At 40.2% G+C, this 25,807-nt stretch overlaps 1 protein-coding gene across 1 annotated transcript in view; it reads left to right on the top strand.

Annotated features, from left to right (window-relative positions):
* Positions 1–614: 614 nt before the first annotated feature.
* Positions 615–25,807, top strand: part of cep104 (centrosomal protein 104) — a 36,377-nt gene continuing 11,184 nt past the window's right edge. The window contains exons 1-17 of the mRNA XM_068733031.1: positions 615–689; positions 1,946–2,072; positions 3,271–3,447; positions 4,338–4,476; positions 5,668–5,730; positions 8,448–8,524; positions 9,005–9,173; positions 11,590–11,745; positions 11,870–12,097; positions 12,873–13,088; positions 14,704–14,871; positions 16,149–16,322; positions 19,565–19,741; positions 23,395–23,595; positions 24,484–24,579; positions 24,873–24,954; positions 25,664–25,736. Coding sequence (XP_068589132.1) covers positions 1,960–2,072; positions 3,271–3,447; positions 4,338–4,476; positions 5,668–5,730; positions 8,448–8,524; positions 9,005–9,173; positions 11,590–11,745; positions 11,870–12,097; positions 12,873–13,088; positions 14,704–14,871; positions 16,149–16,322; positions 19,565–19,741; positions 23,395–23,595; positions 24,484–24,579; positions 24,873–24,954; positions 25,664–25,736 — 2,309 coding nt within the window. The 5' untranslated portion in view covers positions 615–689; positions 1,946–1,959. The remainder of the gene's footprint in view (positions 690–1,945; positions 2,073–3,270; positions 3,448–4,337; positions 4,477–5,667; positions 5,731–8,447; positions 8,525–9,004; positions 9,174–11,589; positions 11,746–11,869; positions 12,098–12,872; positions 13,089–14,703; positions 14,872–16,148; positions 16,323–19,564; positions 19,742–23,394; positions 23,596–24,483; positions 24,580–24,872; positions 24,955–25,663; positions 25,737–25,807) is intronic.

Here is a 25,807-nt window from a genome sequence, read left to right on the forward strand (position 1 = left end):
AAATGCACGACACCGGTTTTTTTATATTTCAAAATAAATTAGCACGTTTTTTTATATACAGGTTTGTGGATGATAAATGTAGGTCTGCCACAATATACCAAATAATTATAATCGAAACATAACTGGAAATGGATAAATACTTAAAAATGCAATTAATACAGAATTGCGAGTTTTCATGAGAGGGCCTGTGCATTTCTTTTTAATTGATTGCATTTTTTTGTGTGATATTTATATCACGAGTCTTACATTTGCTTGTCCCTGCAGATATTGTAAGAGCTAACGTGTTTACGAAGTTACCTTTACATGCTATGACTTTATTTTGGAGACAACATGTTTGACTTCCTGTAGTAGCCTAGTAGAAACAGACACGATGCTCTCTTCCGCCCGAGGACCGAGAAGAAGTTGTGAACGCGCATTGTAATATGTATATTGAATGTGGATCGATGTAACAGTTGATTCAAGATGTAGGGAGACAGATAATACAATCAGAAGTGTGTCCCGGTAGAGTTGACTTGAACAAATAAAGGTTGATGTCTAAAAAAAACTTATATATATAAAACTACATTTACGACAATCCAGTGCGAATGACGACGACCTTACTACTGCGCATGTGCGCGCTGGTTGTTGTCAGCGGTGGTTATGGAGATGAGATGGGTCGACGAGTTGTCAATAGTACTGTGATGTTCGTGGTAAGATATATTTTGAATACTTGCCAGAAAACTTCTATTTACTCTATAATGTGTACCAAGAAATTGTAGGATATGGCGAATGACAGTTGTCAGGACAATTAGCTGGTCGAAATACCTTTAAAACTACAACTAACGTGACTGAAGACTAGCTACGTCGGCTGATTGAGTCGTTCACTGTTAGCTAGCATTAATGCCCCCAACATGTTCAAGTCAGTTAGCAGGGCTTCTCTGCTCCTACCTATGCCCCTACACAAGGGGGTTGTGTATGCCATATCCGGGATAGTTTATTTTACCAGGAGAGATGGGAAACATACGCCAGACTTAATGCACTAATATTTCCTATGTCATAAGTAAACCCTTCAACAAATCTGTAAGCCTCTAGCTATCGCCATACTTACTGCGACACACACATATTCAACACGTAGGTGATGAATTAAGTACTATGTAACATTACCAAACCAAAGATTGTTATTATAAAAATATGTTAGCGTAAAACTAATGGACTGATATAAATACATACATTGTTTATATTCTTTTCTTCCTTAAAATGAGTAATTTCTGTGTAATTGCTGACAAGTTGTTGAGCATCATGTGGTCAAGTCTAGCTAATGACTTTTAACAGTTTTGTTGTTCAATGTTGCCTCTTTTTTTATAAGCGATTTAGATGGACAGACTGCGGCGTCCTTTAGAATGTTTTTTAAACATTGCTGGGTACATTTGTCAGTACTAGTGCTCATACAATTCCTAAGTTTGGTAATTAACTGATACTTATAACATACTTTCTTTCATTTATTAACCTTGAGAAATATATACACATGTGTTTCTACAAAATCATTTTTTCATTCAGAAAACAAAGCACAAGCACCCATACAAAACACTGCGTTTGTCTATAATTGGCAACATTTTAATCTGGAGCTATCTGATCAAATAATTAGTAAAGTGGACTGACCATCTGACCAGATATTAAATTACATTTTTCCATCTTTAACAGTACAGTACTTTGTAATATGGACACATTTCCGTCAGTAGGGAAAACGAGGTTTGATACCCAAACATTAAGAAGATGTAGTTTACAATTTTTCTCATTGTCAGTAGAGCAGCTCTAAAGAAATACAATTCCAGGCCTGTAGAATGAATAAATATATTGTGCAATCACCCTCAATATCATCTTTACCTTCATCACTGTCACAAATTCAATTTGTTTGCTCTTTTCAGATATTAAATATTAGATACATTTCTTATTTGTGTTCTGTCAGTGTCCATCAGAGGGATGCCCCGGAAGATAGGATTCATTGTGGTCAACTCTTCAAGTCATGAGGACAACTTCAGTGCCAAGGAGCTCATGGTCCATGCACCCACAGTCAACGGCTGGAGATCTAGCAGGTACATACTCAAAAAACAGATGTTTTTTGTTAAAGGAGAAACACTGAAGCTCTTGTCCGATTTGAAATAATTTGGAATCATTCTAGATTTGAATCTTTCATTTAAAAACTACGTTAAAAAGGTGGTCAGTACTATCAATTTCAACCTGGCTAACTTTATGCATATGAGACCAAACTGAGGGCTTGAGAAAATCAAGTAAGTAATCATCAGTGATAGGGATATAATGCCAAATTGAGTAAAGGCAAATAATAGAACAGCTAAAACAGTCTGGTAAGTTCAATAAATGACATCACTTTACTATAATGCAGCCTTTAAAACCAGGAAAACACTTGAGCAATATTACGATATCCAAAATCTAAGATGGTATCTAGTCTATATCTGCCCATTCCCTAACCTTACCTAACAACAGAGGCACCATGTCATGATCTTCTCTCACATAACATACTGTTTTGCAAGCTGGTCACGAGCAAGTTGGACAACTCTGAAACCCATTGAGTCTACAGGTATTAAAGACACTTGACCAAATAGGCCAAGCTATCACGATTGCCATATAGTACAGAAGTACAATTTATTTATATTTGCTGGTTTTGAACATTTGGCAGACGCTTGCCTCGTCTTTACGGTTCTACATGGGTTTGCACCTCCCACACTGAGTCATTTCATAATGTGGAAGTGTAGTAGCGGCAGGGCAACAAGGGAAACTACCAGAGGGGGACTGTGTGGTACAATACAGACCCAGCAAATTTGGGCCAACAGTCTTTTCAGAGCGAGCACTAATCATACTACCTCATCTCTGGCACCGCCGTTAAATACCTAATTGTTTCTACTTATTTGCTTTTGTAATATGTCTATATATTTTATTGTATTGTATCATATTGCCCTGTATCATGCTGTACTGTGTTGACCTGAAGTGCTTGATAAACCATTGTATTGATAATATAAGGCCACTAATTGTAACAGCCTGCACAGAGACTACAGATGAAGTTTAGCTCTCTAGCTAATTTTTGCACATTCACATTGAGGTGGAAACTGAAATTTTGATTAATGTGTGTCCTTGGTAAATATATAAATTAATATATATTACCACACCACGTTACTTTCAAAAACTTGTATTCATTTATTTACAGCAGCAGTTTGTCATTAGTTTGGTCTACCTTCTTAAAGAAACTCAACATTGTGTGAATGAAATATTCCACAGGCTGTGCTCCTACCCGCAGCACATCACCCTCCAGCTGGTGGAGAGAAGTAGGGTGAGGAAATTGCAGCTTCTGGCCCACCAGTACCTGATCCCAGCCAAGGTGGAGTTCCACATTGGAGACGCCCTTCCTGAAACCAGCAGCACCTCAGGGTTCCCTGGGCAGCTTCGCAGACTCGGGTGAGACTGCAGACTCGACCAGGCTCATTTTTTTTTTTTTTACTGACACCTTTTTGCGTATTTTTACTAGAATTGCACATGAGGTTGATACAAGATGGTTTCGTAGATTTTGGATGATAGAGCATACACAAACAGGTTGTTTTTACGTGCTTAGGTGATTAAATGATGAATGCTTTCTGCTGACTTCTTCTGGTATGGACAGTTTTGTTCAGGCACCTGATGCTTACTGCACACTCAACTTTGTTCCTTTTATTTGGTTTTCATTTGGTATCTAACTAACCATATCAGCAAAGAGGCAGGAAAGCTTTGTGGCATAGCAAGGTTGGATCTCTCCAAAAGGTTGTATGAATGCAGAGCCATACGTTGCAATCAAGCAGACATCCAATGTGTTCAATGATATTTTTCTGGTAGTATAGTTGTGTAATGGCAAGAATGTGGAAAAACAATATTTATCACGATGCAGGGGTTACAATTCATTTTATTGCAATATATTGCATTTCCGTAAGCAAGGCGATATATTGATAACTTTTATGAATATATATATATCAATATATAATCTAATGTTAGCTAGTTTCCTGCAATCAGTGGGATCTGCATTTGCATCCAACATCATAGCACTACTTTTTGTGCAATCTGAACCTTTTCATGGAAACTATTGATCAAAAATATCTACAGTGTTTTTGAGAATCGATACAGTATCACAAATCATAATATCAGGATAATCAAGTCTTCCACCTTGTAATTGTGTACCTCAGGTGTTAAACCTCTAACTGAGGTATCAAAAGGTATCTGTACTTTATATCATCACATAATAAAGATGTAGAAATGCATCTAAGCCTTGTGTATCTCAGCAGAGGAGTTGAACTGAAAAGCAACATTCGACCCTGCAGGTACGTGTCTTTGTCGGATAATGAGAAGACAGGCTTCAAAGCTCGGGAGCTGAAGTCAGTCCATGTCGACGCCATCGGAATGTACCTGAGAATAACCTTCCATCGGAACCATGTCAACCATTACAATCACCACAATCAGGTAGTCTGTCGGGCGGTAATGATGCATCTACACCACCATTTCACTGCCTCAAACGTTTGTCTGATACAGAAGACTGATCCAAACTGTGAGTGTTGTTCTACTTTGTTTGTGAGTTCTGCCTTCCAGAACTAATTAGGTTACATTAAAGATAAATAAACAAAATCATGTTTAAAAGAAACCAATAACAGCAGCTCCAGACGCAGCCATTTCTTTTCAAAATTTTTGTTTTGGATCATTAACAAAATAATTTCCCCTCGCGGGATCAATAAAGTTAGTATCTATCTATCTATCTATCTATCTATCTATCTATCTATCTATCTATCTATCTATCTATCTATCTATCTATTTAATCATCAATCAATCATTCATCGGCTATTTTTCTGGAATTTCCTCCAGTGTTTGAAATACATAGAAGTTATTTTGTCTGGAAAAATCAAATTACATGTCTTACTTTGAAATGTTGTGTGTTGAATGACTGGTTTATGAGACACTATTGAAAAGTAATTTCCTGATATCGTCTCGTTAACTATACCCTCAACTTCATAAGCTTCATTTGCATTTTCAATAGTGCATGCATGCAAATGATTAGTTGAATAATCATTTAGTTGATTGACTGAAAATGTATTCAAATATTTATAATGAGACATGAGCTTACGGGACATACTCAAACGCCCCAAAATGCATTGCGGCTCTCTTAAACTTTCCAATGGTGGACCTGGTGATGGCATACCTAATTGTGCTTTTACCAGATTTGTATCTTGAATTTGATTTAGAAATGAGTCTTAAATTTCCTAAATTATTATGCTGCTTTAGGCTGGTGTTCTTTACAACAGCAGGACGGTGTATGTGGGATTGACACAACACTTATCACAGTTAGTGTTCATCATAACAAAGGAACATGTTGCCCAGTGTGGTTCACTGATGAAACAAAGGAATAAGTTAGATCAGGCTCTGATTACACAAACAGTACTTGTTATTAAGGTCAATTCATTGTTGGTTTTGGGCTTTTCATGTGATTTGTTGTTATTGATAAAAAACATATATAGAATATCAACAGCCTTATCTTTTAAACTGAGGTAAATTAGTTCCACTATTAACCTCCCAACACACCCATTTATCGCATGCATTGATTTTTGTTTTTCTCTCTTAGTTCGGTTCAACCACCTCACCAACATCTGTTTATGATTTCAGGTTGCTTTGGTTGCCATTAATGTTCTGGGAGATTCTTTGGATGGCGATGCTTTTAACACAATTGTAAGTTCTCTTCAACCGTCACTCATTACCGTACTTACATCTGCACAGCACCAGGTGTCGCTGTTGTGCTGTGGTTTTTTTGAGACATTGCTGTGTTGCCATCAGTCAATTAGAGTTGGGTTGATTTATGTTTCCTCATCCATCCGCTGACATTGTAGGCACTATGACAGACTTTTGGCATGTTTATAAGTATTCCTCACATATCATATACCATCATTTATTCCTAATAATACCTCTATATTCTGATTCTGATACTCTTTCCTTTTATGGTGCCATTTGTTGTGTGCAAAGTTGTACATGTTTCATTTTTTATTTTTTTATAATACAAAGAAACAATAGTAATGATGATGGACAAAAAATAACTACACGATATGCAAATCCACTGAAATATTACTGAATAATGTGAGACTTGCTGATTGAGTTTACCTGTAAGTTTTGAAGCAGTATTGATGGTGTATTAGATACTTTTATGAGAAGGATGTACTGTATTGTATGAGTGTCTTATGTCGTATTTATTTGTACTGACTGATCCAAAAGACACTCCATAGGTGTGTCTATGTGCATACTTGTTTACCTGAATGGTTTGTGTGTGTGTGTGTGTGTGTGTGTAGGTGCATGTATACGTGTCAGGAATGTAGTAATGAGACACAAAGGGAGGGCAGTATGTAATCACACAGGAGGCCTTTAGTTAGCCAGTGTAATCAGATAGTCCTGCAGACAGACAGGTCCTGGAGGAGAGAGAGCACCTTAAAACACACACACGGGCACAGAGACATGGAAAGACAAGGACACACACTTGCAGAGATTCCAGTGAACAGGCTGTGCATTGTTGCTCCACTAATCTGACTCTGAGCACCTTCCACCACAGCAGCGATCTCGCCTGGTGGGTCGGCTGGATCTCATTCTCTTATGTCTGTTCTTGTGAGTGGAAGTTGTGTTTGTCCTGTGGAGGGATGTGGACAAAAGGAAGGGTGTGGATAAAAAAAGAGAAAGCTTGTTTAAGTTTGTACCGCTTTAAAAAAACATCCCACATCTTCTCACTTACCTCTAGGGGGTATCCAGCCACGCAGGTCTGTCTTTGCACTCCGATGCAATGGAGGTGAATGGACTTGTGTTCATGGGGCTCACAGCACTAAAGAAGTGTGATGGTTGATGGTAAACAGAAGTGTTTTCACTATCACAGAGGTGCTGAAGCTGCCTTCATGGCCTCCAATAACTCTCCATCACACTGTCTATCCTTTCAATGATGCTTGGACACAGCAGACATTTTGACTTGCCTTAGTAGGAAAAGCACAGGTGTCACTAATAACATTAACAATGGCTCTGTTGTATGCAATTTTTATGGTATGCCACCCACAGCGTGACGTTGAGCCAGCATACATAATACCAGGACCCTGAAGCAGCTAAATGGAACGCTGCCGTCATTCATTTCATTAGTTACACCTGTGCTTTTCCTATTCCAACATGTCAAGATGTGCTCCAGGAAAGAGGCCTAGACCTGACCGTCGTAATGGTGTAGTTCTTTTTTTAAATACTCTTCATTTGTTAAATTATGATCCCATACAGCAGTTACTTCTCAGAAAAGAAAGACAAAGAGATTTATCAAACAACTTTATCATTGCTACTGTATATCCCTGCCACCCCACCCCACAATCATCCATCCAACATCTAAACCCAAAAATAAATTCAGATATTATAGGTGTAGGTGTATGTGGTGTAGGGTCTCTCTCATAGGTATATGTTGTTTTGTGGACTTTGCGCTGGATAATTTAAACAACACACGGTTGCCACTTTTTATAGGGGCTATATCTTTGTTGCAAAATAGTCCCAGAAAGCTGTTCACTGCCTGTGGATTTGTCCAGAGCAACAAGGTAGATTGTTTTTTAATGCTATACAAAATGCAAACTAAATTTCATACATCTCTATTAATTGGAGTGGAGGCAAAAAGTCTTTGCATGAGATAAAAACATTTTCTTAAGGCCAGTGCAAAACACATCAGATCTAATTTGTGCCAATGACACTTCAAAATAGGTACATATTAAACCATCAGTTAAGGTTTAGGTTAGGTAAACTAGATTAGAAAAAGACTATCTATCACAGTTTTTTTTTTTTTATTTCCTCCTAATAGTGTTCCATTGTATGAAGTGGTGACACACTTGGCTGCTCTTTGTCTCTTTGTCTTTGTATGAATATATGTTAGCTTCTCCTTAATAACTTCATGTTGTATGATTAGATAAGTGTCCACTATTGTTCGAGTTCCTACTTATCACTGGCGAACAGGAAGTTCATGTCTTTCATTGTATGAATTGTGGTTTGGTGCTCATGCAGTACTGCAAGAATGATGTCATCAGTAGACACTTTCTGTTCTAATAATGATTGGACACTTGGTTCAGGTGATAGCAGTGTATGCAGTAGATTACAAGTCTCCACATATGGCCATGGCCTTGAAGTGCTGATTCATGATTAGCTTTTAATTTATGTATGTGTGTGAGAGTGTACTTGTGTTATTGCCATTTTTAAGGTCCAAGGAGTTTTTTGTTGAAGTCATTCTGGCTGATCCAGTGTTTTAATTAGTTTTAGGTTCGGGGAAGGGTTTAAGTTGAGGGTCACCTTAAAGCTAGTGGGATAAGAAGATAATTATCAGGTCTTCCTGAACACAGTAATACAAGAGTATAAATGCATATGTGTGTCATTTTCCCCCATCTGTTTACCCCCAGCCAAGCAGAGAGCAGCTGATCGAACACTACCTCAACAGTACCCAGCTGGAAGCCGCCTTGGACTCGACCTTCATGGGGTGAGGCGAGGCCATTGAACCCTGGTTTCTTTGTCTTGTGACAATAACATTGTTCAACAAAGCCATTTAGTCTGGAAGCTAACCAATAAGGCATTCAAGGTCACACGCATTTGAGGAAAATGCAGGTGGCGGTCCGGCACAAAGAGGAAAACACATTTCGAAATATTCCTTCTTTTTTTTTTTTTATTCAAATACATCAACCCCCAAGGGACGTTTCACCTCAGGGTCTCACTCCTTGGGGGTCGATCCATGTTTTTCCCCTTTGATCAGGATTTGCACAATACTGAGCCCATTTAACTGATAATGACACATCTTCTAATCTACTATGGCATCACCCCAAATTAATTTAGACACTAAATCAGCTGTTCTGTTCTCCATATTCAACATGTTTTACAGGTGTAACAAGCTCAGACCTGATTTGTCGAAAGAAATGTTTTAATGTTTCAGTTTGTTGTTTTTGTTGTCCTTTTTTGCACCCAGTAAATGTGAGTCCATCTCCCCCTTGGACGACCTGGCCTTCGATATGTACCAGGACCCTGAAGTTGCCCACATCGTCCGACTCCTGGATCAAAAGAAGCAGGACATGGTCCAGCAGGAGAAATACGAGCAGGCCAAGAATCTGAAGCAGGCCATCGCAGACCTGCAAAAGGTACCGTGGTTTCTGGGAGGGGTAGACTGTTGTACAACAACAACTACCAGGATGTGCTCTCTCTCTCTCTCTCTATTAATGAATTACTCGCAGTCTGAAAAGGTCTTAAATAATTCATGTTTAAGACCTTCAATGATTAAAAAGGGCCTAAATACAGTTATAAGTCTAATATTAAGTTAACCTTAACTAATCGCCTACCGGCTCCTGCTCTATACTGACCACATAAACAGGAGAATGGTCTTAATTTTGTCCTGTATTTCTCAGCAAGAAATCCAATAACCACTTTTCACAAATTGTTGAACTATTCCTTTTAGCCTCTAATATTACAGATTTTACATCCAGTTATTTTACCACAACAGCATTTTAAGGTTGGACCTCAGTGTTTAGACAGACAGTTGCATTGTGTTAATGGGGTTTGAAGAATACGCCTTTGTTTCAGTACAAACAAGTAGTACGTGAACACACAGGCGCATAGACACACATATGCACACATGTGCTAAATATCCCTGGTTACTGGAAGTATTTTACATCCAGCAAAAAGCAGAAGACTTCCTGATTTGGAAAGAATTCCCAGGAAAGTACCTGGATCTCTACTCCCAGTTATGCATTCTGGACCGCTGTGGGATGTATAATAATCAAATGTTATCATATCTAACAAATAAACACTGAAGGCGGTCACACTGCATAATGAGCATTATAACTTATGATAGATTAAGTACATTGCTTCTGTACTGAAGCATTTTGAATGCAGAACTTTTACTTTTAGTGGAAGATTTTGACATTGTAGTATTGTTACTATTCTTAACAAAAGAATCTGAATTCTTCTTTCACCACTGTTCTGGACTCCTTTAAGCCATGATATCTTAATTGGTTTTTGACCGCTCTTATGTAAATAACATGCAGAAATGATCCTCCACCCACTGCCACTGCAAAAAAGTTCTCTCTTGCAAATCTCAACTTTGTGAGACCTGTGTTCCTTTTACACAGTGTAACTTCACCACTGTTTGTAACAGTAGTTGTTAAACATTGTTCAAATTCCTGTTAGCGACCTCCTTTGTATACAGCGTTACCATGCTGACCATGAATTCTTAATAAGCTCAACAGCTGCAATGATGGTCCTGTGGTAGTGTCTCTCCCACAAGCCTTTCTGTAACCAGATTACACACACACACACACACACACACACACACACACACACACACACACACACACACACACCTTGTTAGCCTGGCATATTAACACCACAGACAAAGCAGTTGCCAAGGTAGTCATGCTGAAAATCCCTTGTCATCGCACCCTCAGGATGTCAAAGGATGTTTTTTTTGGTGTTACATGATATCTGAAAACACATGACAGTTGTCGTGTTCATTGCACCACTTGGTTTTGTCTAATTGAGTAAAGAATCACACAGTGTTGATGTTCATGCTGTGTCACTTGGCACCTTGTTAGCAATTTATTACAACTTCATGTCATTTCCTGACTTACTGGAAATTTTTAGCCCTTAAATATGAGTGATTCACCATGTGGCTCACTTACTGTTATGAGGCATTGGGGCTGTATGGGGCTCCAGTTGGGTTTAAAGGATGATTCTGGATTATTGCAATCTGCGTCTTATTTGTGTAGTTTCGGCCAATGTTTCTATTTTTGATCATAACACTGTGCTCACCAAAAGTAATTGCTTTAATCGCTCTGGGAACACAGTGACATCAGAACAATCTGGTCTAAGGCATCAAAAACAAGCATTTGTACGGTCAGACAGGTTGTAAACACGCTGACGACTGAGCAAGAGTATCTAAATCACTTCACTCAGAGATGAAACTGAAAGTCAGCGCATCTGCATTTGTTGTAAATAATCCCTCGTCACACAGGGAAACTGTGAACAACTACAGAAAGTGCATTAGGTGGACCAGATGAACCAGGAATTTGAGCAGTATACTGTGATGGGTGTTGACAACTCAGTTTGGGGAATAATTTCACCATTCACCTTAGTTTTCTTTTCAAAATAAGTTTGACTAACGCGTGACTGCACATATATCTTTCATATATATATATATATATATATATATAAACTTCTTCTTAATAATTTCACTACAATTCCAGATGTCAGCAATTAGCTTGGGGAGTACAATGGTATTGTTACCAAAGCAGATGGAATTGTATTTAAGATCAGTGCCAAGGCAATGCACATAAACAGTGTACAGGTAATGGAAAACAATCCCTTAAACTGTCAGCAGTGCTACATAAAGATAGCAAATATCCAATAGACTTTTGGTCAATCTAGGCTCACACAGACATAAATTCAAGCTATCATGAGACCATCGACACCGTACAATAGCCCTGCCGCCATGTTTACCTGGGTAAACATACAGTAAAGGGTCAGGCTGTCTTTACCTCTCCTTTTTCCGGACTCTTCCAGGTGGGCGAGCGTTTGGCTCGATATGATGTGGAGAAGCGATGTGCAATCGAAAAGGAAGACTATGACCTGGCCAAGAAGAAGAAGGAGCTGATGGAAGAGTACCGGAGGAGCGTCTACCAGCAGCTGGAGGTCCACAACCTGCTGGACATGACAATGGTCAGTCTTCACCTGTTCACACCGTTTGTGTGATGGAAAAGATACATTTTTATACAAAGTGTTGGTGTTCATGAGTCATTCTGCCTAAACTGAATTCTGTTCTGTCCCTCCGTCATGTCACCAGATCTCACGGGCCGCAGATTCATCCTCAGCAAAGGATCTTCCGGCCCTTCTGCCTTCTCCAGGTCGCCGTTCAGTCCCCATGAAGCCCCTTGGGTCCACAGACACATTCAGGGAGGGGAAAAAAATGAACGCTCCTCAAAACCAACAATCAGACGCAGAAACTATTGTGGCCAAACTAAGCAGCCAGCCTGACACGCCGTGTACCCCTGCTGCTGTACCCAAGATAGACGTAAGTGACACTTTATCAAATCATGGAACACATCACAACATCTTCACTCAGCATGAATCACGACCAACACTTGCAGACGCTTAAAAACCGTAACAACTTGTTTATATTATATTTGTTGAAGATGATATGGATTGTAGTCTGGACGGCTATATCAGTAGCTTGTTCTGCTTGGATGAAATTCCTTTATTGTTGTAAGAATGACCGTAGCCTACAGTAGCACCTTGGGAACATGTCCGCTGCCGTAGGCCGCTGTAGTGTCGAAACACGGAGCACACAGGGAGATTATGACCAGCGGGGGCTTTTATGCTTTACTCAGCACCTACTAAGACTGGTCCTACTGCAGGTTTGGGTTTCGCTATTTAATTAAAAGTGTGCAACAGTTGGCTGACTCCGGCGGCTGCCAACCTGGCCTCAAGGCAGGGCTTTGAGCCTTGTACGAGGCAGCAGAGTGCCAGTTGGCCTCGGGGCACAAGAGACGGTGCTGACTGTGTGGAGATTGGGTTTGTATAGGTGGGGTTAAACGTTCATTGTCATCATGACACCTATTCAGGGATCAAGTGAGAGTCAGTGAAAAAAGAACGGAGAGGTGGAGATGATACATTTTTTTAATGTATGGACAGACTTGAAAGTGTAGATCAGTTTTTTTGGAGCCTTTAAAAATTATTCTGTTATTATTCTTTAATTAAATTAGCAAGAAAAAATGTTTGAAGTTGTATAATGTCTTATTCAAAGCTTATTCTAAGCTTTCAATACCAATGTTGTCTTGTGCCGATAGGTTACCTGTGTGCCTTATGATGAGAGGCCTCTACCAGCCTTTCAGAGGAAAGAACGGCCTGTGGAGGCCACTCTGAGCCCTGAAGACCAGCGCTCCCCCCAACCCGATGCTCAAAGGTCTCCACACAGCCCCGAGATGAGTGGAGAGCCAGAGCCCCTGACGGAGAAGGCCCAGAGAGAGGCTAGCCTTCCACTAGAGGTCTATGGAGAAAGCCTGGTAAGAAAATAAAGTGGAAACAACTGGCTTGCTAAGTTAAATGAGTGTTTTTATTTCTACTTATACATTGCACTCTGAAAAATACTTTTTTGGTATCTCTTCAGGAGATTCTTATGTATAAGCCAGATATTATCGCCCTAATTTATCTGTCCCAAATATATTTGTATTGGTGTATATGTCAGCCGATAAGTAACAAGATGTTGTAGTACAGAAATACCAAAGATATGTTAAAAAGGTACCTAGAAAAAGTTGAGATAAAAAATTGGAAATATATGTTTACCCACACCAATGAATCTAAGATTAACTCTCCTTTTAGCTCTTTTTTGGTTTCCATCAACCCCTGAGAAAAATATCCGCTCTGTAGCTGCCAGATACTATTTTTTCTCATTCCACAGTCATTTGATCCATTGATAATATAAGAAGTATTGATTAGCACAGCTTTAAGGGATCTTGTTCAAAAACGTGGGTTTGTAATGTACAGTGACGTGCGGTGAGGTTTGTGGCTGGTGAGGCACTGACACTACATTAGTCAGATTTACAAATATATGAACCCAATAGAGAAGCTTAAATCACCATTCAATTGTCAGCTTGCACATTGACTACTGGTTGTTTTTCATATCAGCATTATTTACACACACATAGGTAAGGTACATATTTGATTCCACCGGGAAAGTGTGTGCCGCGATCTGCCCCACCGACCCGCACCACCGGGAGCGTTTCAGAAGCGGAGCGCTCGCGGGCGCCACCCGTGAAAATCGTGAGATTCCGCGATAATCTGTGTAACAACCACGGATGTAAAAAGAGAACAACAAACACATAAAAGGTTACTTTACCTGTCCGACGTTGAACTGCTGTTGATTTGGTCATATTTCCCTGTTTTTTTTAGACATTTTTAAGCTTGGATATATAATCTTACATTTTTGTGGTCAAAGCAAAATATAAGAAGAAGAGAAGTGTAGAAGAAGAGCAACGACAGAACAAGCATAAACCCGACCGGTGGGCTCTCGCACGCCCTCTTCTTTGAGGCAGAGTAGTGTTTGCCTCCCCTCTGTGCTTTTTCACTGCGGTTCGATGTCAGATCAGCAACACTAAATATGTTTTACACACACGTGAAATACACTACCTATTATATGGAATGAAAGGATATATAATAAAAGTGTCTACAAATATTACAGTGGTGACAAACAATGAGAAAGCAAAAGACACGCGCTCAACCCAGTTTGTGAGGGATTGCGCAAGCTGAGGTGAGGCACAGCTCGTCGCTGCCTCACCTCATGTGTCTCCTCTGTTTGAACAGGACATGCGCTAATTCAGCAATTTTGATTATAAAAATGCTTGAAATGATTGGAATCATAGAGAAATTACATTTATAGCACAGATCAGTACAGAAATATTAATATTTATTTTATTTTAGCATTATTTGTTTTTTACTTTTCATGATGGCAGGTGAGGCTCTGGCTCACCTGCCTCCCCTGGCCGCACGTCCCTGGTAATATATGATCTCTCTACAGTTCACAGCATATATGCAAATCTCTATCCACATCTGCTGTAATACCTATATCACTGATATTTGCGCTATCTCTTGGCTAATCTTTTGCCCTCTCTTCTTTTCCAGGTGGCTGGGGCGTATTCCAAAACCTGGTCCCACAGAGAGAATGCTCTCCTGGCTGTGCACAAGAAGCTTTTGGAGCTATCACCCGCCACCCCCAAGGAGGAGCTGAGAAACATGACAAGAGCTGCAGTCTTCCTGGTCAAGAAGGCCCTCCTGGATAAAGTGTCATCTGTGAGTCACGTTCCTCAAAAGACAGTTGATGCTGTGAACGTTAATCGAACAGAAACTTTCGCCAGTAAAGCTGCCCTATTAGGCATTATAAATATGTTTACTTTATCACTGTCAGAGTCTTCAATAAATCACGTTCTCTTTTACAAACAGAGCTAACGTTCATGTAGTCAAATCATAAGCACACACAATGTTGACCCTGTCCCATATGCAACCCTAGTGCTCTCTCTCCCAGAGCTGGCTTCCTTAAACAAACAGTTTTGACAAGGATGGCCTTGTCACCCCTCTCTCACCTACAGCTTGTATGGTAATGAACAAAGTAGTGCCTCAATAATTCTCGTGATTTATTTTCCTAGCCACGTTGATACACAGAATACTCCATTAAGAAGTCAACTGGTTGATTTGCTGCTCCACAAACTTGCTTCACTTATTTAATACAACTTAATCTGCCAACTCTGTGCTCTAATCTGCATGTCATGTCGTCCTGGGTCTGAATGCAGCCCAGGGTGTTTTGTTACATGTCTAAATCTGCCTTGTAAACACACAATTCTACAAACATTGATAATTCAATTGACCTGTAAAAACCGGCTAGTTGGAATCTTTGCTTCACTGATTGTCCCTCTCCATCTGCATACTCGAACCAACTCAAAGTGGACATTGCCAAGTCGAGCCTCTTTGCTAATTGACGTCATCCTGGTGCTAGATGTCGGGGGAAAATTGGTTTCATGTAACTTCTAATGATTATTTCTTACTTAGATCCGTTGATCATGTGTTTTCTGTCTAGTTTGAACTTTGGCCTTTGGATAAACAGGCTCATGGGAACAAAGGGGGGCAACTTCCATTTGATAGGGCCTTATAGAGAACAGATGGTTACCTGATTTATATAAACATCCATAGGCCACATGGAACTGGACAGCTGGACTTTGATTGATACGTAGTTTCTGCTGAGGAGGATGATACTCCGCTCAGACAAGCATTAAGAAGGGCCTTCTTTACGGAGAAGGCAGAGTCTTCCTTTGTTCTACCATGGGTGAAGGAACGCTCTCTGCTATACAGCTGTATCGTAATCTATGACTCTGTTAGATTAATCTGTTAATTAATCTGTTCACTATTCTTTTATAATTTTTCTATATCTTATCCTGTAATAAATCCTTAAAAGACAGAAGGCTTGAGATACTTTTTAGATCTCTCACAAGGAAATACTTTAATTTCCACTACACTAGCCTTTCTTGGAAAGTCCACTAAGTTTGGAGCTAAACGTCCACTGGCTCTCTCCTTAGGTTTTCCACGCCTCCTTGAAGTTGCTGCGGCTACTGCTGAGCCAGCTGATCCCAGGTCTGGGTCTGGGCCGGGCTGAGGTGACCCACTGCATAGACCAGACTTGGCCCAACCTGCTGGCCAGGACTGGAGACTCAGCGAGCCGCCTCCGCGGCACGGCCAAGGCCTTCATTCAGGTATTGTAACACACTGGACTGACAGGTTTATGTGGCGCCAGTGGCACCAGTTGGTTTCCATTAAACTCTTTTCATAAAATATGCCATGATTCATATAAGGGTGGATCTGTTATGGTTAGGGATTTTTAGCAGTGTGAGAAATTCATTAGATCACAGCTAAATGGTGAAGTGATGAATCAATGAATGTCTTAATTCTAACGCTTTTGTTCAGGTTAAAGCAGATAATTATTCCTTTACTGAATGATCTTTTTCATGAGGTTAGAAAATGACACCTCCTGGTCAAACAGGCAGAACCATTGTGATATCTGTATGTAGTTTTTTGTCTGCTTTCTCGTATTGATATTGGTGAAAATATGGTAGATTAAATGATGTGTTCATCAGCAACCGCTGTATTACACATGCAGGAGAAATCGATTAAATTGACATGTATTTATGCAAATAACTGAATCCAACACTCAATAAAACTTTACACCAAAGGCAAACTTTGTAAAAGGTTGACCGTGTGTAGTTAGTACTACTGTATTGTTATAATATTACTACTACTCGATTTATTGAACAGAAGCCTTCCTGTCTGGCCATGGGTGCCATGTAAGAGGTGACTCTCCATGTTGTTTTAATACAGTCCTCATTGAATTTAAAACACCTTATAAATACACAATAAGATCAAGTGTGTTTTTGCTGTAAACATGTTGGCATGTCCTCAACGTATAGAAAAAACAATCTGTTCCATTATTCAACACTTATAGTATTGTAACACAGTAGTATATCAAAAGTCTTTCTAAGAAAAGCGTATTTGTATTGTCTCATTTCAATTGAATCCTGACTTTAAGAGTTTGGCATTTCTATTAGTAAATGACTTAAACCGTTAATACATTTGTTGTTGATCCGCTAATTGATTAAAAGGGTAATCTTAAGGCTGAATCCCTCCTGTAAGCCCTTTCCTAAATAATTTTGATGTCAGTAAAATAATAATCTCATTGTTATAATTAATAATCACATCAGATAAATACACATAAAACGTCACTGACAATGGCTTCCGTGCCCCTGCAGGTCAAACTGATTCTATTCATTTGTTTACTTAAGTGGGTTTTTATATGAATGTTGAATGGAGCATGTTTGCCTCCATTCAGGATGAAATCAGTCTGCATTAAAAAAAAATATGCCTTAATTACACGCTCCAGAGTAAGCAAACAGAGGGAATATCATATGTGTGTAACAAGTGTGAAATCCAATCCAACTTCCCTCCAAGGGCAAACTTTAGTAAACACTGCCTGCACGTGTTTTCTCTATATCTGGGATTTTGGATTGAGGCAACACTTTTAGTCAGAATATACTACTTTATCTCTCAGAAACCAGACGATTTTTCCAAGAAATATGCACCACCCATAGAAACGGTTCAGAGAGCGTTTAACTTATAAACAGTCAAAGAGAGACAGTGTGTCTCTGCTGGAACACTGTGTTCATTTGAGTGAGCATGTGCAGAAGCAGGACAGTTTATGAAGTCATGATTGAAAAAAAAAAAAAAAGTTTGAGATTATCAAACTAGTACTGTGAAAACAGAATGAGCTAGTTTTTTTTACATTTTTTACAGATATTGTTCCAACAGCATAATGTAAAATCATGGCCACGGATGCCTTTTGTTTAAAAGTGGAGTAGAAACGCTCCATGTTGTTTTCACACGACTACGGTCCCCATTGTAATGACACTATAAGAGCCGCATGTAATGTTGCCACTGTATGCTGTAGATTATTTTAACACCTTTCATACGTGTGTGGCTTTTTCCCCCAGAGTTTATACAGATGTCTGTAGGTATGATGAATGAGGTTGTGTGTGTTTAAGCAACCTGCTGATGCAGCGAGTAGCTGAACCAGGGCCGTATGCGTCATAGTCCTTAGTTCTCAGATTCAGCCAGTTTTGTTGGTTGGCGTTTTAATCTAATGAAATAATTTAATAAGGGCTTAAGCGTCCACCACTCACCTGGTTGAGAGGACAGTTACATGTATCTCCAGGCCATGGTCAAGCCCTACACCCCCGCCCGACCACTTCGCTCTGCTGCCTCAGGGCGATTGGTCGCCCCGTCGCTCAGAGGTCCCTGCGGCCGATCGACCCGGTCACGGCTGTTTTCTGTCCTGGCCCCACAGTGGTGGAATGAACTTCCCACTGACGTCAGGACAGCGGAGTCGCTGCCCATCTTTCGGCGCAGGCTGAAAACCCACCTCTTCAGGAAGTGCTACCTTGAGCCTTCAACTTAGCACTTATTGTTTTCATACTAGCTTGTTGCACTTATTGTATTCGTATTACTTATAGCACTAACTGTTTTTCTTGTTTCTGCACTGTACTTTGGCTCTGAGTTATGCTCTGCTTCATGCTCTTAGATGCTTGTTTGGAAAAGGAAATGGACTTATGACTTCTGGTGACTAGTAGTTCTTTTGATTACCAATGTTGAATGCAGTTATTGTAAGTCGCTTTGGATAAAAGCGTCTGCTAAATGACTGTAATGTAATGTAATGTAATGTAAATACATAAACAAAGTAATCCTAATCAAAGAGAGTGTGCCTATCGTATGTGTTTATTGTTTTTAAAAGAGCTTGTCACGTCTTAAGTTAGCTTGCCTAACATGATGTTGACCTCAGGGTTGGATTCACTGGCGGGTGAGATCAGAAAGTATTACTGGGCTGAGGGATTGAGTGGTGACTTTAATGTCCAACTCTCTGTGCACCTTGCGTAGTGTGCATTTGCTATAGCCGGAATCTGTTGCAGTGTAACTCGTGCATCGGTGTGTCTGATGACTAATAAAGGGATGGAGGTCTTTATGAGCTACACTAGCTTCTCTTTCAAGGAGTTTAACTTAGGCCACAACTGTGCAGACAGTTACCATGAGTCCCAGCCCTCTGAAATCATGACTGAATGCCTCTTTGTATGATGACACATTTGTCATTTTTTGTGCGTGTGTGTCAAATTTCCGACATACATTCCACTCACCTGGTGAGGTTAAAATGGCAAACAACTGAGAGAAGTTTTTCCAAGAACCATCCTCGTTCTTACCTTAATTGTACACTTGTATTCTCTGTCATGACTTGTCTCTCAAACAGATGCTTGTGTTGAATGACAAATCACCACGTGTAGCATCACACAGATATGTTTACTGTACAGCACAGATATTAGGATACTGAATTTACATTGCATGGCTTTTACACTGTAAGTTCCAAAGTCATTGTCTCTTTCTTATGTCCTTCTTTTAGGAAATTGCTGTTTTGAAGGATGTACGCGCTCTGCAGGTGATCCCTGGTGAGCTGGTGAAGCCCTTCAAATCCAACTTCCCCTCTCGTCTGGCTCAGAGTCGGGCTGAGCTGCTCCAGAAGCTACTCGCTGACCTGGGTACAGAAAACTCTGGCTTCACCCTGGAAAATGTCATGATGGTAAAATTCCTAAATAATGCGAAATGCATCTATATTTTGGATCTGTGTTTTCTCTGGTACGGAAGTTGAGAGAGGCCGAGGTGGCTTTCTGTTAGCTCAAGATCACAAGTTGATGATCTTGTTGTCTTGGGAAATCAACCTTTTGTTTGCTGTAGGAACCACATTTAGACAGTCTAACCCCAACATTCTCAGAATGGAAGTTGAGAACAGCTTTGGTTGCTATGATTTTCTTAAATCTTGAGATAATGACAACATTATTCCTTTATATAGAGGGAAAACAATTCAACCACAGCAGCCTTCGGTTTCCATACTCTTTAAATGTTTTCAGGGGATTTTATACCCTTAAAATCTCACAAATAAATGTAAAATGCCACTGTAGGTATCTGTGGTCACAGATTTCAATACTAGAGCTGTTAACAACTACTACTTTTGTTTTTTTGGCAAAGTGTCTATTTCATCTCTTCCCAATCTGGAATTAGCAATCACGACATATCCTCTATAACATGATAGCACAAGTACTGTATATAGATACATACAGTGCAGTGCCTGTATTATTCCACATAGAAGTAGTCATCCATCTGGCTTATTTTCCATTACATTTGGCTTAAATATTACACTGTGACTAACCAAAAAGGGATCAGTCCCTCCCTGACTTTCTGTGGCCATTCAGTTCCCCCAGACAGCATGTCAGTAAACTCCGGTCAGCTGAGACAATGTTGTCACCGTTGGCATCCACTTTACGTCCCCTGCACTCCTCTGGTTTCCAGCAGTGACCTAATCTCTACGTGCAAACTATCCAACTATTGACCAGGGTCCTCCCCTCTCTAGTTTACGGCCGCTCCTCCGCCCCATCCCCCTTCTCTCAGCCCTTCTCTTGACTCTGCACATCTTTTATCAGCGAGAGCAAATTGTTGGGTTTGTCCACTGAGTTTCTCCACCCTCTGAAGCCAGAGCCACACAGATGGCATTGGGTGGCCTGTGTTTGCATGTCCGCGCATGCTTGCTCAGCGCCTGTCGTCTTTGTATTGGCTGCCTCCCGTGTTTGCCTGGGAAACATTTCCAGTCTGGATTGAGACGTGACAGGAGGGCTGTGCTTTAATTCACAGCCTGCCTTTTCTCTGAATTTTCACATTAAACAGTTTGATGAGAAACACGTAGGAGACACCAGGTTTAGTGCAAGTGGTGATGGAGGAGGAGGGCTTATAATCAAATCTTCCCTTCAAAATAAGAACGGAAATATATGCACCTCTACACAGATTTCACCCTGTCAGTATGTATGTATGAACCTACAAATTCCATCACGGGGCCTTTGATTTAGTGGTAAGAGCCACCAAACACAAACAAACAAGTTGCACAACAGGAACAGCTGTTGTTTAATTAATTCATATTTAATAATTTAGCTGTTGCAGCTTTCCCCAACCACCCGGACGTGGACCAGCACCTGCCCACAAAGCGTTTGCCCATGGGAAATGGCAAAGAAATAACTAAAAAACAGAATAACAACAATAAAACATGATGGTCTATTTGTGCGGTAATCTCTCCCCTGCCACACCCACAACACACTCGCATGTGACACGAGATCATCAATGTCATCATCGTCCACCACAAAGAGGATCGGCCCGAGCCACTAGGGCTGTACCGAATGTCATTTTTTATATTGAAAGCTTTTATTGAGGTTTTTCGAATGAAGCTATGAAGGTCCGTTAATAAAGCTGCTTGCTTCCCTTTTTGTGCGCTGGCAAGCGGGAGAGATTTTAGGCTACAGTGAAAATGTTGTTTTTGAGAGGCCAAAGGCCTAAAAATATAGATTGAAGGACATTATTTCAAGAAATAAAAACATGTGAATTATGTAAATAATTACATCTTTTGACATGGCAATTATAGAGACACAACAGCGCTCACAGTGTGTGTTTGAGAGAGAGAGAGAGAGAGAGAGAGAGAGAGTGAAAGAGAAGGTGCAATCTTCTGCAATATTTCTATAAGACTTTTTTCTGCCAGAAAAAAACAAATGCTGGCAGTGCTTTTCAACTAGAAGCGCCCGGAGTGTCCACACAAAAGAGTTGGATCGCTCAGAAAAAGAAACCGCTATGGACAGCCAAAGTTATTAATAATAATTATAATTCAATGTCATGAATGACGCTTAGAAATGTTGAACTATTCAGTTCAGACCTACGAGCCACACCACCTTATTCCAGTAGTGGAAAGGCCATGGATGAGTACAGAGAAAGGCAGTGGGAGTGAGAGGGAAGAATCTAAAAACAGGTTTGGGAACCCTGATTAATTAAACACAAGGATGACTGAATCCTGAAATTCAAAGTAATTCCTCTGCTGTTATCTGCCTCTTTAAATGTCCTGACTAGCCCTCTTGATAGCTCTACAGTGTTAGCCCAGCTATATTTTGAGCATTCTTCCTTTTCCACCATGCTGTCACCTGGGTGATCTGCTCCGAAGCGGGAGCCAGAGGGGGAAAAAAGGGGGGTGATTGAATTTCTTGCAATTAAAATGAGAAGTGGGCGGCTGAGACAACAGAGAATAATGGCAAACTGTCCCAGAGCCAGTTGAACGAGGGGCGGCTGGTCTTTATACACAGTTTAGTTTTAACGTTCTCCTCTGGCGGGATGGCCATTGTGTTGCGACTCTCTGTACACAGATTATGTTGGATAATGGGCTGCTTTTACGTCACAATGTGCACTTCCCTGAACAATGTTGCTGTTTTTTGCACATGAAACTAGACTGCAAATATTGCTTCACAATACTTTTATTTGTTAAATAGCGAGCACTGAATATTCTTTGTGGCCTGCCAGGTTTCCCCAGCACACTGGAGGTGAGATAAGGCCAGTCAGGTTCAATTGAATGGCACCTTTCAAACGCAATTTAAACGCAGTAGAACAACATCTGAAAACACAATAAGGATGAATAAAGTCAGATCAGTTTCAGTGATAGTTATAGTTCCTTGAAGTCAGATGAAGGAGGAAGAACACTCTAAGAAACAGGTTATACAGGAAAACCGACAAAGGGTTACAAAGGGAACTTTGGTTATTTCAGGTTATTTCAGATTATCTCCTGATAGCTGTCATGTGAATTGAGCATATGAATATGTTGAGTGCCGGCAACCAACTTGGATGCACCGCTACGTGCAATGATCTCTCCTTTCGTCACGCTTCCTTGCAGTGAAACGGTCTGAAACTCTTTGTCACATCATGGTTCTCATGGCCAAGAAAGTGTTTTTCTCCAGAAGATTTCTAGTTGGGGGAGTCCGTTTTTTTTCTAATCCCTTACCCCGATGAAAGCGACCTGGTTTCTACCATGCCTGACGTTTATGAAATCAGGTCACTGCAGAAAGCTGTAAGTGCATGTACTGATGGCGATCAGCTCAAGTCTATAATCACCAGTTGCACAGGCTAACCCACAGTTCTGTGTCTAGATGTAAAGAAGAGGTGCTTTTTTAATTTTCTCTTTGTTATCATTCAAAATGAAATCTTGCTTACAGTTCCATATAAGTTTCTTATTTCCATTAAAGGTGTCTCAGTTCAATAGGTCAAACCAAAGCTGAAACTGCCTAATGAGATATGTTAGAACAGTAAAACCCAGTCATTTAAAAATTCCTGCTCAGTGTCCACATGTTAATAGAAAGCCCTGTTTTCCTCCATCAGTTCTGCACAGCAGCTTTGGAGCACAATGCACCAGCGGTTCGAGAGCTGGCGGTGCACATCATCTTATCCACGTACCAGCAGCACAGAGCTGCTGTCCTCCACTACCTGCCACCCAACGATGCTGCTGCACGAAAGAACTTCCTTTTCAAAACCCTCTTCGATGGCTTTGCCAAGATTGATGGGAGGCTGGTGGACACTCAGGCAAGACGTTTTTGTTTTTTTCTTTCTTCACTGCAAATTAATCTCTCATTCACTTAAATAAGGAATATAATACACACAACAAAATAACTGAAATCTCCTATTTCTATTGTGAAAATGTAACATTTCAGATGTTTGTATTAGCGTCTATATTGTCGGTGTTAAAAACAAAATTTGCATCTAACTGACAGGCCAACGGCGCGTTCACTTGTTCAAACAGATTGTAGTCAGCGAGGAGCAGCTGGTACATGGACAGTGAAACTGTCAGACATGGCAGATGGGAGCGCTCTCTTGAACGTTTTAGAGGGGACTGCATGACGTCATGTTTTTGTTATTTATTCCAAGCTGACAGTAACAGAGTTTCATGTTTCCTCCGCTGCTTTCCTTTTGCCAAAGCCAGCACAGGCAGTCTTGTCTTTTACTCACCTGGTTAAACAAATGATTCACAACAGATCCATGCATGAATATATTTGGTGGTATAATGTAGAAGAGGTTGCATCTCTACCAAATCCTTCATGTCATCACCAACTGGACTAAGATTGCACTGGCGACAAACCGGACTTTCCCATCTTCACAAAATGTGGTAAAGGATAGCTGTTAGCTGAAACCACAAACGCAGCCGGTAAACAAGTCAGCTTGAGTTACCGTAAAGTTTCTGACTCACACAGTGACCATGTTTCTCAATTTTCACTGGCATTATTAGCGACCTAGCCCTCCCATTACATAATGGCTCTAAGAGTCTGGACAGCTTTAAGCTGTTCAGTTTAAAAGATGGCGTGGTGAGCGAGAAATATCTGTGATCAAGAAATTATATAAACAGGAGAAAGAGAGAAGAAAGGGAGAAACTCAAATGCAACTGAAAAACTGACTATGAGTCACTTTTTTCCCCAGATTTTGAATAAGGGAGGTGGTCAGCAGGATGGGCAAAAAGAGAAGGAGGAGATCCACTTTCTTCAGGAGCAGCTGGCCGCCTTGAAAGAGATCACAGTAGGTGGAGTTGTCATTAGACTGCGATTACATCACTTCTTATAATGGCTACTAATTTGGATTTATGACTCTGGTAGAATTTTGGCTCTCTAGGTGGTCAGAAACTCAGTTATTCACATGAACAGATACCAACACTGGTACATTATATCTCCTTAAGAGTCGTACGAAGAGGAGGTCCACTATTGTTCCACAATGTCTGTAGTCACTGTAGAGCTTTCCTTCTATTACAGCATCTCTGTTTGGAACTGTGCTCTCTGAAACCTATTCATATTTCTCTATGTCTGCTTGTGAAGGAGAGAGGGAATGAAAGCAGCAACGGACAAATGCCCAAGAAAGAAGCCCCCAAACCTGAGTCCCAAAAAGCAGTCAAAACAAGTACGTACACATGTTTGACTAGAAAGAAGCAGACAAAAACCTCTCGGTTCCGAATCACATTAAAAATGTTCTTGAGTAGAGTTAAACACCATTTTATACTGTGCTCCACCAGCTCTGATTTGGATTGCTTTAAAGCACAGAGGGATATTGCTTTATGGCACAAAACAGCAACATGGTGCTAATGTAGTCTTTTGAGTCATGTGGCGCTAATGCCTTCGAATGTGACCTGTGATATATGAGTGGACTATTTTGAAGGTATCTCTGAGGACTTGTGACATAAATGGGAGAGCCCACAGTAGTTAGACACTTTTGCTTCAGCACAGCATTGAGATGCAAAAAAAAAAAAAATCAATGACCATTTCCAAAGAGGATAGGGAGTCTACTTTTGTTGTTAGTTGCCCAGCAACGGTGCTCTCGAGAGTTCAACCACTTGAACCCAAAGTATGGTGCTTCTCTTAGCATGTCAATAAAAAAGAAACAAAAGCTCCATTTAAAGACAATATAACAATAAGATATTACACCGATGCTGCCAGTCAATCCTACCATGAACCCAAGGAAATAGACTGCAGGCACAACACAATCAGTAACAGCAAACATACAAAATATAAGAAGTTTTGCTGCTCACAACTTAATGATTTTTATTTAATTTTACTTAAATATTTCGAGGCGAGTCATGACAAGTAACAGATGCTGTCTTCTTTATTTTCAGCTGTCACAAAAGTGCTGCAGAACAAGGTAACAGACAGTATTGACGTCCAACAATCTATCAACTATCTGGACAAGTAAGAGACTCAAAACAAAGACCTTTTAAAAAAATAAAATAATAATAATAATAGAAAGAATGTATATAGCA

Source organism: Cebidichthys violaceus, unplaced genomic scaffold (assembly GCF_023349555.1).
Source record: "Cebidichthys violaceus isolate CVI_PGR_0920_01 unplaced genomic scaffold, fCebVio1.0.p SCAF_6, whole genome shotgun sequence".
Lineage (NCBI taxonomy): Eukaryota > Metazoa > Chordata > Actinopteri > Perciformes > Stichaeidae > Cebidichthys > Cebidichthys violaceus.